The sequence below is a fragment of the Eptatretus burgeri genome, chromosome 9, assembly GCF_056783735.1.
Source record: "Eptatretus burgeri isolate ZD-2024b chromosome 9, Ebu_testis_v1, whole genome shotgun sequence".
In the NCBI taxonomy this organism is placed as follows: Eukaryota; Metazoa; Chordata; class Myxini; order Myxiniformes; family Myxinidae; genus Eptatretus; species Eptatretus burgeri.
In genome coordinates, this window is record NC_140969.1 from 14,422,501 (window position 1) to 14,434,839 (window position 12,339).

Here is a 12,339-nt window from a genome sequence, read left to right on the forward strand (position 1 = left end):
ATTCCCACCCCATTCCAAGCAGTGCCAACGAAACCCGCGGAGGAGCACGGAGTCGGGGCACCGCCGCCACATTTGCGGCTCATCACAAGACGGGTAGGCTCCGCCCGGTCTCGCGTCCACAGACCCCGTCTGTCCCATTGTCGTTGAGGGGGGCCCTTTTCTTTTGCTTTTGAGTATATGTGTTGTCGGCGCTGTCTGTAAAGTAAAACTGTGTAAGTGTTGCTGTGTGCTTGCGTAGTCGGTAGTATCTCTGCATTGTGTTTCATTTGTTGCAAGTGCTTTTGGTGCATAATTGTTGTAATTGTATATGTGTGCTATCCGTGTGCCGCGGAATAAATGTGCCTCATGTTGAACTGTTTTTCCCGTTTCGCTTCGTCTTTTCTTTAATTGAATCTCCATCTTACTTCACATAAAGGTTGGTAGTGGGCTAAATACGCCCGATAATTAATCGGAACCGTCGAGGTTGACGATAACACCGCTCGGTTATCCCGATAGTACGGAACGGGTCGCTTCAAGTGGCCTATGTCCGGAGTCGACCTGCGGCAAGGTGCGATCGCCCGGTCTACCCTCCGTGTGGGTACTTAGGTCGGTCGAATTTGGCGAACAACCCTATCCCACGCGGGGGGCCGATTGGCACAATCGTGGTGAGGCCGAAAGGCCCACCCGTGACTAGTTCCCGGCGTTAGTCCGAGAGGGTCACGACAGAATTGTCCGTCCGGTGGGCGACGTGCCGCGATTCGAGTTACGTGGCCGCTCGCACGCCGGCGGGCGCGAATTCGCAACAATATCAAACCTTGAAAAGGCACATCCTCAGGGCCCCAGCAATATACCTGGCAAGTTTTAATTAGATCGGACCAGCGGTTGTCGAGAAACAGCGGTCACAGACACACACACACACACACACACACACACACACACACACACACACACACACACACACACACACACACACACACACACACACACACACACACACACACACACACACAGCTGGAATTATAGATAGATGAAACACGTATGCAATTAAATAAGGCAAAACATGTATGCAATTACACAAGCAACAAAAGCAAGATAAAAGAACTACAACCGTCTACTTATTATGTACAGTCACTTACTTAACAGCAGTTCAAACTTATTAGACGGGCCCACGGACACACACACACACACACACACACACACACACACACACACACACACACACACACACACACACACACACACACACACACACACACACACACACACACACACACACACACACACAATGATGGCTGAGGCCTTTAATCACGAGCTCCAGCTCGGAGGACAGGTGAGCTGAAACTCAGAGCTTGACTCGAACCTTTCCACCTCGTGTGGTCTTCAACTTGTCCGGACCCGGGCTCCAGTGAGAGCGAGCTGGATCCTATCACAGCGATCCTTCCCGAGCTCCCGCGAATACTCCCGCGCTTCTCAACACGTGCCGGTGAGACGAGGCGACGATCCTTCCTGTCGATCGTCGCTTCCCCAAGGATCCAACTCCAAGAAGAGGCCGATGCGTCGCACCAAGCCGGGAAACAAAATGGAGAACGAAAATCTCCACGAACCAAGAAGAAGAGGAAGAAGAGGAAGAAGCCTCCACTCGCAGCTCGAGCCGAACAACTGGCTCAAGTTCCTTCCAAAACAAAGCAGCAGCTGAAGCTCACTGAGCCAGCCGAAGCAAAAAGCTTCCGAAGGCCTCAAGCCAAGCAAGCCAAGCAGGACCCGATGGCCTGCTGAACGACTGCTCTCTCCGAAGCAAAAAGCTTACTCCTCCCACGGGACTCAGCACACAAACTCTGCACACGGGACTCAGAACGGGACTCTTCACGAACTCTGCCACGGGACTCACACGAACTCAGCCCACGAACTCAGCCCTACCACGGGACTCCCACGAACTCAGCCCTACCACGGGACTCCCACACGAACAAAGAAAGGATCTCCCCTTTATCCTTCTCACCCCTCCCCCGCACCCGGTGTGACTCATGCCCTCGTGATCCACCCTCCCCCACCCCCCGCTCAACCACGGGTGGGAGGGAGTTGTTGACGTCACGGGATGGCAGGGTTCTTCTTCCTCTTTGCAGACGAGGGGGAGGGATGTCTCCATTGTTTCGTTCCCTAACTATTAAATCGATCCGCAGGCAGTGCATCTAATTGATTTCAAAACATTTAAACAATGGAAGGTGAGCTATCTAGGGAACATGCACTTATCGACATAGCTGACTAAGGGAACGTGTATGTTGTGTGCAATTGAATTCCAAATTCGTAACAATATATATATATATATATATATATATATATATATATATATATATATATATATATATATATATATATTGATCAGTAAATTTGCTCGAACACGTTAATTCATAACTTTCAAAGCATATTTAAATTTTCTGTATCAAGAATTGGAAATGCATAGATCGTGATGGCAGAAACAAAAAAGGGTCACAAGTCATGGAGGGTGGAGCAAAAAAACCAAACAAGACAAAGGACAGAATGTCACACATTTTCACATCAATAAACGGTCCTACAAAAAACTACCTTCCCTACAAATCTTGGCTCAGATCCATTCTGTTTTTCACTGACAAAGCCCACAGTAAACAATTGCCCTCTAAATTTGCCATGTGCAGAACTCATGACAGTAAATAACAGGAAGATAACTGCCTGACTGGGTGTATCCAAGCACTTTAAAAAAATCAATCCACACACCTACGGTGTAGAGAAACACCTCACGGTGTTTGATGCTGCAGCTGTTGCCTGCAATGCAGGTGTAGCGACCCATGTCATTCGGCACAACATTGTGGACAATCAGAGAACCATTCGGCAGGAGAATAATTCTGCACATTACAAGAAACAGAGAGAGGGATGAGTGAAGTGACGTCAGAATGAAAGACAGTAACAATGCATTTAGCTTCTGTAAGTCAGGAAATGTACAAGTTAGAATGACTCACGAAAGGACATGCCGATAAAACTCAGGAATGACACACCACAATATCTTAAATGAGTTTCAAGAAACACTATCATGAAGAAAACCACCTAATAATGATTGCTTTTGATAAAATAAGTCACAAGGCAATAAATTTGTAGATGGGAGATGACCAGCAGAGGTTGCTGCTAACCTATCATGAGGACGTGCGGGGTCCAGGATTTGGCCACGAACATTCCACTGAATAGAAGGTTGAGGTTGGCCGCTTGCCTGGCAGTGAAGAATAGCAGGGTTCCCATGGTACACCGTCGTGTTCTGAGGCTCCGTCGTGAAAGCAGGGAATACTGTTCAGTAAAAAGCAACACACCAATTCTCACGAAACCAGAGAGTCAAAGCAGGTACCAGTTTCACCTCTATTCATCAGTATGACAGTTGGTAAATAAAATTAATGAATAAACCATCACAAAGACAACTGCAAGGATTAAAGGGAGAGGGAAAAAGTTAAAAGGATGGAAAAAAAGTAGGAATTGGTAGGGTGCATCGGTGGTGCAGGGACCGACTAATAAGCCAAGGCAAGCTCCGGGGTTTCATAATCCGGCTCACAAGGCGAGCTCACAAAACTCTTAGGTGGAAGCAAAACAAAGCAGCCTTTACACACAAAACATGCGCCTTAGAAAACCCCATTTTGTATGGAGATTATATGGGGCTCAAAACCCCTCAGGCCTCAAACGATTATGCACACACTAAACATGTTGCCAAAGCAAGTTAAAAAGAAGACTTTTTACCACCACCACCCCTCCCACCCCAACCAAAAAACAGCAAGCATTCCCAATGGATTCCAAGGAGTATTTTAAAAGGAAGGTCGGGAATTGTTGAATTGATGCTCAAAAAAGGGGTTCTGCAGAGGATGGATAAACAGACAATAAATGGCCATTGCACTCTCATCTGGAAAAGCCTTCATCGTCTCTCACAGCTTGTTTCACCCAGTGCCTATGTGATGCAGCTTTGGCTCTTTGCCTTTATTCTGGAAAGTCCATCTTTAAATCCTTTGGGTCCCCTCTTAAATATATCAATTCTCATTCCACCTTCCTAATCCTGTGAGACGAGTTGGGTCGGGGTAAAAGTGTGTTGCCAGGGTTACCTTATGTAGCTAAAGCTGGAACCGAAGTAAATCAAGATAAAATGTTGCTGAAAATTAGTGAGGTGGGTTAGAGGAGAAAGGGGGGGGGCAGAGATTTAACAATCACCATTTATTTTCTCAACATATCTATGCTTTCTTCGGATAAACTGTCTGGGCATCTAAGCTGTTATAAAAGCAGACACTCAACGACAGCACACAGCCTGGGCAGTCCTGCCATCACTGCTTTACATGGTATTTTATTTAATAGTCTTAAAATAACATGTCCATTCTTTCTCAAACCCAGTGTTCCCCATTATGCTTGGGCTCACATTTCTCCATGCTTTGCCACCACGTGAAACTGATACCCCCGTGAAACAATAGAGTTTGTAACTTGCCCTGATGACTTGCCCGTTTGGTTTCACATAGCCAGGTAACATCTGTGAATACCTAATATAATGAAGGAACCAGTAGCAGGGAAAAGGGCTGTAAAAATGTGAGTGAAAGATGGGGGCATAGTGACAAGTAGAAAGCCAGCTTGGTGAAGGAAGTGAAGAAAGCAGGAAACAACTAGAATGACACTCTGTGGAGCACATACCTCTGCCAAGCTGAACAGTTTACGTTTTGTATCCCACTGACAGGCTATATCTGCATCCGGACCTAAACCCAAATCGAATTGACTTGTTCTTATTACCCACCCAACTCATCCACCAAGGTTTGTCATAAAACGTCCACAACTTTTTGAGATCATGCTATACAGTATATTTGTTTCGCCCCATCTCTCAATGGTGAAGAATCACTTCAAAAATTATCAGATAAGGATATTTACCAAAATCTAATCAGCTCGTCCTTGTCACACACCCAACCTGTCCACAAAATTTTATCCAGATCTGCCCACAACTTTTTGAGATATCCTGCACACAGACAGACAAACAAACAAACAAACAGACAAGCCGGTAGGCGGCGATGGGTCGCCGAGCATGGAAACTATAAGATATAGAGCAAAATGGATGTCATATAGCGGATAGGGAATCACCTTAAGATTATGCATATCAAATCTCATCCAGTTCCATCCACTGATAACTACTCCGTATCCATTTGAATGAAAAGTACCGAAAATGCGGTATGAAATCGGAAATCCCCAAAGTTCGAGGGGGTTCTGTGGGTGAACAAAGATCTAAATCGAAAATCCGGCTTGATCGTTTGAGCACAATGTATTCCAAACGATTAATGTGAATTTTCATGACCATCCGACCATAACCCTAGGAGGAGTAGCATTTAGCGCAAAGGCACCTCCAGCTCTCGCATATTATCGATTTTTGCACTAATTGACCTTTGACGCCTGACCGAAGCGAAATCGGTCAATATGTCCTGAGGCAAAGTTGTAGTACTCATTGAGTACCATGAACCTGTAAAGTTTCATTCGTATCGATGCACTCACCTGGTCTCTCGGGGGGCCTTCAATTTTCGCCAATTTTCACGCATACCCTAATTGTAGGGGGCGCTGCGGGTAAAGTATTCCATATATCACAAAATTACCCACGTGTGGGGGTGACGGTCATCTCTATAATACCACTAGTTCTCAATGTTCAGTTATGACCGAAGACTACTGCGCAGTTCCACTGCGCAGCTCGAACTGCGCAGTTTGGTTAAAGATGACTCGGCATTTTGGCGCACGTGCACGAAATTATATTTTGAAAATAAATGCCGACGTTTACATTTCGGGTTTTGAAACTTTTGCACCTTCGGCGGAAAATGTATAAATATACAAGGTCAGCTGCTATGCAATGACACCATTCACTAACTTTTACCATGCCCAGTAGATAATATATAGCCTCCTGAAGGTAGGGCAGTTTTTGCAAACTTTGAAGTCACGTGACGCGAAAATGAAAGCGAAATTCGAAAATCCGTCCTGACCAAATTTAGATATTGTCCCATACATTCATATGCCACAATAAAATTCAATATCGCTTGAAAAATGTAGGAGATAGATTTTTTAAAATCGTCATTTTCGCATTTTTTGCCAACTTTGAAGTCATGTGACACGAAAACGAAAGCGAATATCGAAAATCCGGCCTGACCAAATTTAGATATTGTCCCATAGATTCATATGCTACAATCAAATTCAAGATCGCTTGAGAAATGGCGGAGGAGATAGAATTTGAAAATAATCATTTTCGCAACTTCGAAGGCATCGTGACCTTGACCTTCGGTGACCTTGAAAGTCATACCATCGTGTACGTCTCATGGACCCCTATCAGGATCACTAATCACCAGATCTCCCGCTTCAACTTCATTGTGAACGGACGGACGGACAGACGGATCGAAGGACATTGACACCCATATTATGATATGATTCATGCTCGAAGAGATGACCTAAAAAGGCCTGTGCACACAAGATTTGTGATTTGAATCCAAAGCAGCATATTCAGGTGGCTTCTGTAATGTTGTTTATAGTTTTTGAGTGCACCCATGTCAAGGGGCTGCACCACAATGGTCATATTCAGTTGCAGGAATTTGAGTGCAATGTTAGACAGTCTCATGGAATTTGGGTGAACAGAACAGTGGTCAACCAGCAAACAGATTTGGTGTATTATTTTTTTCATTTTTTGCATGAAACCTGTTCTTCACACTGGGAGAGCAGCTTCTACATCCATGCCTTCGTGGTGCCGTTGTAAAGTCAACTGGAAGATGTCTTATATCCTTTGGGAAGCAAAGTTGTTTGCTATTGCTAATGATGAGCAACAGTTGCTTCTCATTTCCAGATACTGTATATACGCATATTAGCACAGTTATTCACTCCCAGGTTTACTTCCCACCAACATAATCTCATGCAATTTCCCTCGTCTGAGAATCCATAATCTAAAGTCTGGATTCATCCTTAATAAAAGAGTGTCTGGAATTGCATTATGCTTACAGTCATAGTTTTAGGTTCAGATACATTTTCCATTGGGTCAGCCATCCTTTGAAGGGTGTTGTCTGTTCCCTAAGCTGCTTCAAGCTCTTTGGCTTGATGCTTTGGCATAGCTCCAGACAGGTGCGCCCCCTGACTAACCTGCTGGAGCATAACACTACCAACTATCACCATCATCCTCCATGCTCGTTCTTTGGTGCTTATGGCTATGATTGCTACTCATCTAATTGTTTTAAAAAAAGCTTTCACCAACTGTGTGTAATGTCTGAGATGTAGACACATGAAACATTTTACCAACAGATACTTGAGTAACCAGACAATTCTAGCTTTCAACAGCTCTACTTTCTCGGTCTGCTACTATTTAACACATTTCTTTGACGTCTCCATTATCATCACACAAGCGAGAAATCGTGTGATCCATCCAACGTGTTGCTTTAAGCCATCACCCATATTTGATCAATCAGCATTGTGGTGACTCCAAGTCGAAATGGGAAAAGCTGAGGATATTTTTTTTAATTGAGTAATGAGATGCCCTGTAATAATATTCAGAAAAAATATATAATTTTCATGTCAACACACTTCCCAGCTCATAACTTTGTGGTGATGGGTTTTTTATTTTATATTAATGTGACCACATTAGACTATATATTGCCACTTTGTTGCCATGTCTTTGGTCAGAATACATCAGACTGAAAATGGAACATCATGGAATAAATAAATGAATAAAATCTCATGAACCATTTACATTGCCCAGTCATGATTCACAGCTTGTTTCCTCAAAAGTTGACAGAGCTCATGTTTTTACGCCTATCTGTCTGTGAGCAGGATATCTCAAAGTTATGGACTGATTGGGACGAAATTTGGTAGATAGGTTGGGTGTGTGATGAGGATGAATTGATTATATTGTTGTGGTTACCAAATTCGCAAACCACCATTCAGGTCCCTTAGGTGAGATATCTCGGTAAGTATATGTGTAGTTAGGCCCAAACCCGTTGTCTAGTGGGAATACATGTCATTTATGCGTGCTGCGACTCTTCAGGATAGCCGTTTTTCTTTTACTATCTTTAATTTGGACCAACCGCCATTGTTACCACCACCAGTCACAACATCAACCACCAACCACAACGCCGCTTCACCACAACCGCCACGACCTTCACGTCACACCTCGCAACCGTCGCATCGCCACCGTTCTTGCGCCGCTTGTGGGTACCGGTGTTGGACTCGTGCAGGGCGCGCGCCGAACAGCGTGTACAAAACCACGGATTTTCCACTTCAAAAACGGATCAAAAACGACACACGCCCACTTTTGTTCCGTCCAATCGGTGAGCGAGGGGCGATTTGGCCCCGCCTCCAGGGCGTTGGAGGGCGATCGCTATATGCAAATTTATGGATCAAAAAGCATTCACGCCCACTTTTTCTCGGGCCAATGGGGAGCGAGGTGAAAGGTCGAAGGGAGGGGGTCAAAGATGAGAGAGCGAAGCCACGGGGCTTATATAAGCGACCGCGTTCGTCAGTCAAGTGGAATAAGGAGTTAAGACTTCGCGGGCGGTGGAGTTGGGAAGAAGAAGCAAGGAGGAGTTGGTCGTCGTCGTGTGCGTTGGAGTCGGAGCAAAAGGGGACGGAGCTGTGGAGAGGCGGCGAGGGCAGACGAGGGGGTGCTCGCGTCGTGCAGGGAGCTGCACACCAGGGAGGCCGACGGCGCGACCTGGCCGAGGTGGAGACGCTCGTCGCGGGACTCGAGGCAGAGTGGAAATCCTCTATACCCCGAGCATCAGCAACCCCCTCCTGTTTCCCCCCGCGCTGAGATAGTGCGACCAAGGGGGCCCCTTTCCCACCCCCTACCAGACACTGCCCGCGAGGCCCGCGGAGTTGAGGCACCATCGCCGCTCCGCGTCTCATCACCAGACGGGTAGGCCCGACCCGGTCTCGGCCTCAGGCCCGCCTCATCTTTGAGGGTGTTCTTTTCCTTGGTTTTGGGGATGTGTTGTCGGCGCCGTCTGTGAAGTAAAATTGTATAAGTGTTGCCGTGTGCTCGCGTAATCGGTATTAGATCTGCATTGTCGCATTTGCTTTTTGTGTAAATTGCATTGTGTTTTTCTTTTCTATGTGCTTTTGGTGGAATTGAATATGTGTGCTTTCCGTTCGTCGCGAATAAATGTGCTTTGTGTTGAACTGTTTCCCGCTTCGCTTCGTCATTTCTTTCATTGAATCCTCATCTTGCTTCACGTAAAGGGTTGGTAGTGGGCTGAATACGCCCGATAATTAATCGAACCGTCGAGGTCAACGAATAACACCGCTCGGTTATCCCGATAGTACAGAACGGGTCGCTTAAGTGGCCCGTGTCCGAAGTCGACCTGCGGCGAGGTGCGATCGCCCGGTCTACCCTCCGCGTGGGTACTTAGGTAGGTCGAATTTGGCGAGCAACCCTATCCCACGCGGGGGCTGATTGGCTCGATCGCGGTGAGACCGAAAGGTCCACCCGTGACTGGTTCCCGGCGTTAGTCCGAGAGGGTCACGACTGGATTGTCCGTCCGGTGGGCGACGTGCCGCGATTCGAGTTACGTGGCCGTCAGCACGCCGGCGGGCGCGAATCCGCAACAATATTTTGGTGAAGATCCGAATCCGGATCTGGATATGAGAATTATTGAATATTTTAAGTGATTCTTCACCAATGAAAGATAGGGCCAAAAATGATATTGTACTGTATAGCATGATATTTCAAAAATGTATTGGGCCCAATATGTTATGGTGGATCAGGCATTCCGTGGCGGAAGTATGTGTTCTACCGAGTGCCCTTCCAGTTTAACTAAGGATCAGCTGAGCAAGTTTGCCACTTTGGCCCATTAGTTATCATGAATCTGCTGAACTGTTGGGGCCAGGGAAGAACGCAACGAACTGCAGAAAACTTCCAAGAATGCAGGAAATGCCATTTCCGACAATCAAGTTAACAAAATTTCCTGGGAAAGGATCCCCAAACCTCGACCCCAGCCCCCCGTTCAACACCATGGCCTAGTGCACCCCCATTATACATACTTGTACCAAGTTTGATTGAGATCCCTTCAGCCGTTCTTAAGTTATCGCGGTAATGAAATCCTATCACGGACACACGGACAGGTGGAAGGAGACAGTCAGACAAACAACCCAAAAACATCATACCTCCGGTGACTTCGTCAGCTGAAGAATAAAAATACAAAATGGATAAAAGTCATGATTAGGAGTAAATTTTCAGTTGATCTCACAACCTTCATTACCACCACTGGTTTCAAACGAGAAACGAAAAGGCACACCTTCAGCAATCTCCCTGCTGAGTTTTGCAAACTTCTTCTTCTTCTTTCGGCTGCTCCCGTTAGGGGTCGCCACAGCGGATCATCCGTTATGATCCGCATAATTATTTGGCACAGGTTTTATGCCGGATGCCCTTCCTGACGCAACCCTGGTCGCCTCTTACGACACAGGTATATGGTACACCTATTCTAACCGGGCATACACCGGGCCCAGTACACTGGTACTCACTTTGCCGACCTCGGAAGGATGACAGGCCGAGTCAACCCCCTGGTGTATTAATTCAAGCGGCCAACGAGGCTTGAACTCAGGACCTTTTGGATCCGAAGCTGCTACCCTAACCACTACGTCAACACCAGGCTTAAGTTTTACCTGGTGTTTTGTTTTGCAAACAGTATCACAAAACAATCAATCAATTTGTTGCTGATGATTTTTATCCTTCATCTCATAAATCACCACCAAGCTAAATAAACCATCCACCTTGCTAGTATCAAGTTTCTCAGATTTATTTCCCTTTTCTCCTCATTTCTATACCTGCGACTTGTAGATTAACAGTGGCTCGAATGTGACCTTGCAGCTCGTTGCTCGCAGTACATGTGTAGCGGCCCTGATCCTCCATCTTTACTTCTGGAAAAAACAGCCGTCCAGGTTCCTGGGACAAGTGATGAGGTAGCGATTCTTCACCTTTGTATGGTCACATGATGAGAGAGAGAAAGAGAAAAGACAAAAGAGTAAGAGAGATGGAGACAGAGTGATTGAGAGGAGAAAAAATAAAAAAAGAGAAAGAGGAGCAAATTGAAATGACAGACATGGAAAGTTTATAGTTGTGTTTATCATTCATGTATTTGACAATGACTGAGATTTATTTTCAGTTTATCTTTGATCCTGGCAGAATTAAATTAGAGTACAAACTCAGCCTAGTGTTGTGTTGCATCACTGTCATTTGTGAAATGGAGATGCATAAAAAACCCAATTATCTCATAAAAATTAATAGGCCTTTTGGCTGGAAGATAAAAATAAATACTTTTCTCATACATCACAGCTTTTTAGCACACAACAGAAATGGCACAATTACTGTGGTTGCACCTTCCATGGACCAGGTAACATTTGGCTTTTGGCGACCAGTGGCTTGGCACTGTAGGTTGCCGTGCTTTCCCAATTCCAAGCACTGCTGTGGTAGAGGTTGAGGTGTAAACTTTAGGTTCTCTGTAAGACAAATGGAGAAAACCCACCAGTTACTCCCTGGATGTTTTTCAAAGCATAATATAAGTATTGGGTTATCTTGTTTGGCATCCCCATCAGAACACTTGACTCATGAAGCTGGTATCATATGTTCAAATCCCATTATATATCAATTGCTCTATTGTCTATTAATGCCATTGTACATGTACAATGATGTCTTCCAATGATTCATTACCCCTAATATGAGCCTTAGGTCAATTAATCAATGAATCAATCACTCAAGAGAACCGAATAGAGAACCTAAAATCAATTAATTTCTTCACACAACTAAATTATTGGACCAGCTGCCTCCTCCTTTCCCCACCATTTACAATCTTCAGAATTTGAAGGCCAGATCAAGAAACTCTCCCTGTCTTAGCCCTCCATATTTCTATCTCCCCTGTCTTCTGTTCTTAAAGATTATTCTAACGACCATGGGTCTTACCCTTCTCCTGTAACTTTGTTTTGAATATATTATGAAATAAATAAAGCTGAAAATGTGTTTGAAATACACTCATGTCTCTCAAATCAAACCGAATTCTACTGATGGATTGTGGCATTGGTCAATCATGTTCCACTACTTTGTGAAAAGGGGAATTTTCCAGAATGTCATATCCATAATGACCCAGTCTCACAAGAGAGGGAGAGGTCTTTAATCATGCCATTTAAACACTTCTCGACTCATAACTAGTTCTAGAGGCTTGAACTGCTGGTATGATGCATTGGGCAACCAAATGAATCAGTGATTCCTCCATAGACAAACCCTTTGAATGACAAAATTTATTCTGTTGGTCCACAATTTGATCTTAACATACACAGTACTGCTGTCGGCATTCTTCATACATCACTTTATGAAAATGG

General features: G+C 45.1%; 1 protein-coding gene across 5 annotated transcripts in view; it reads right to left on the reverse strand.

Annotated features, from left to right (window-relative positions):
* PTK7 (protein tyrosine kinase 7 (inactive)) overlaps positions 1-12,339 on the reverse strand; it is a 121,518-nt gene that overhangs the window by 39,354 nt on the left and 69,825 nt on the right. For all 5 annotated transcript variants that reach the window (XM_085894145.1, XM_085894148.1, XM_085894144.1 and 2 more), the window contains 4 exons: positions 11,344-11,463; positions 10,792-10,941; positions 3,138-3,288; positions 2,728-2,855 (listed from right to left, as the gene is read on the reverse strand). In XM_085894145.1, coding sequence (XP_085750271.1) covers positions 2,728-2,855; positions 3,138-3,288; positions 10,792-10,941; positions 11,344-11,463 — 549 coding nt within the window. The remainder of the gene's footprint in view (positions 1-2,727; positions 2,856-3,137; positions 3,289-10,791; positions 10,942-11,343; positions 11,464-12,339) is intronic.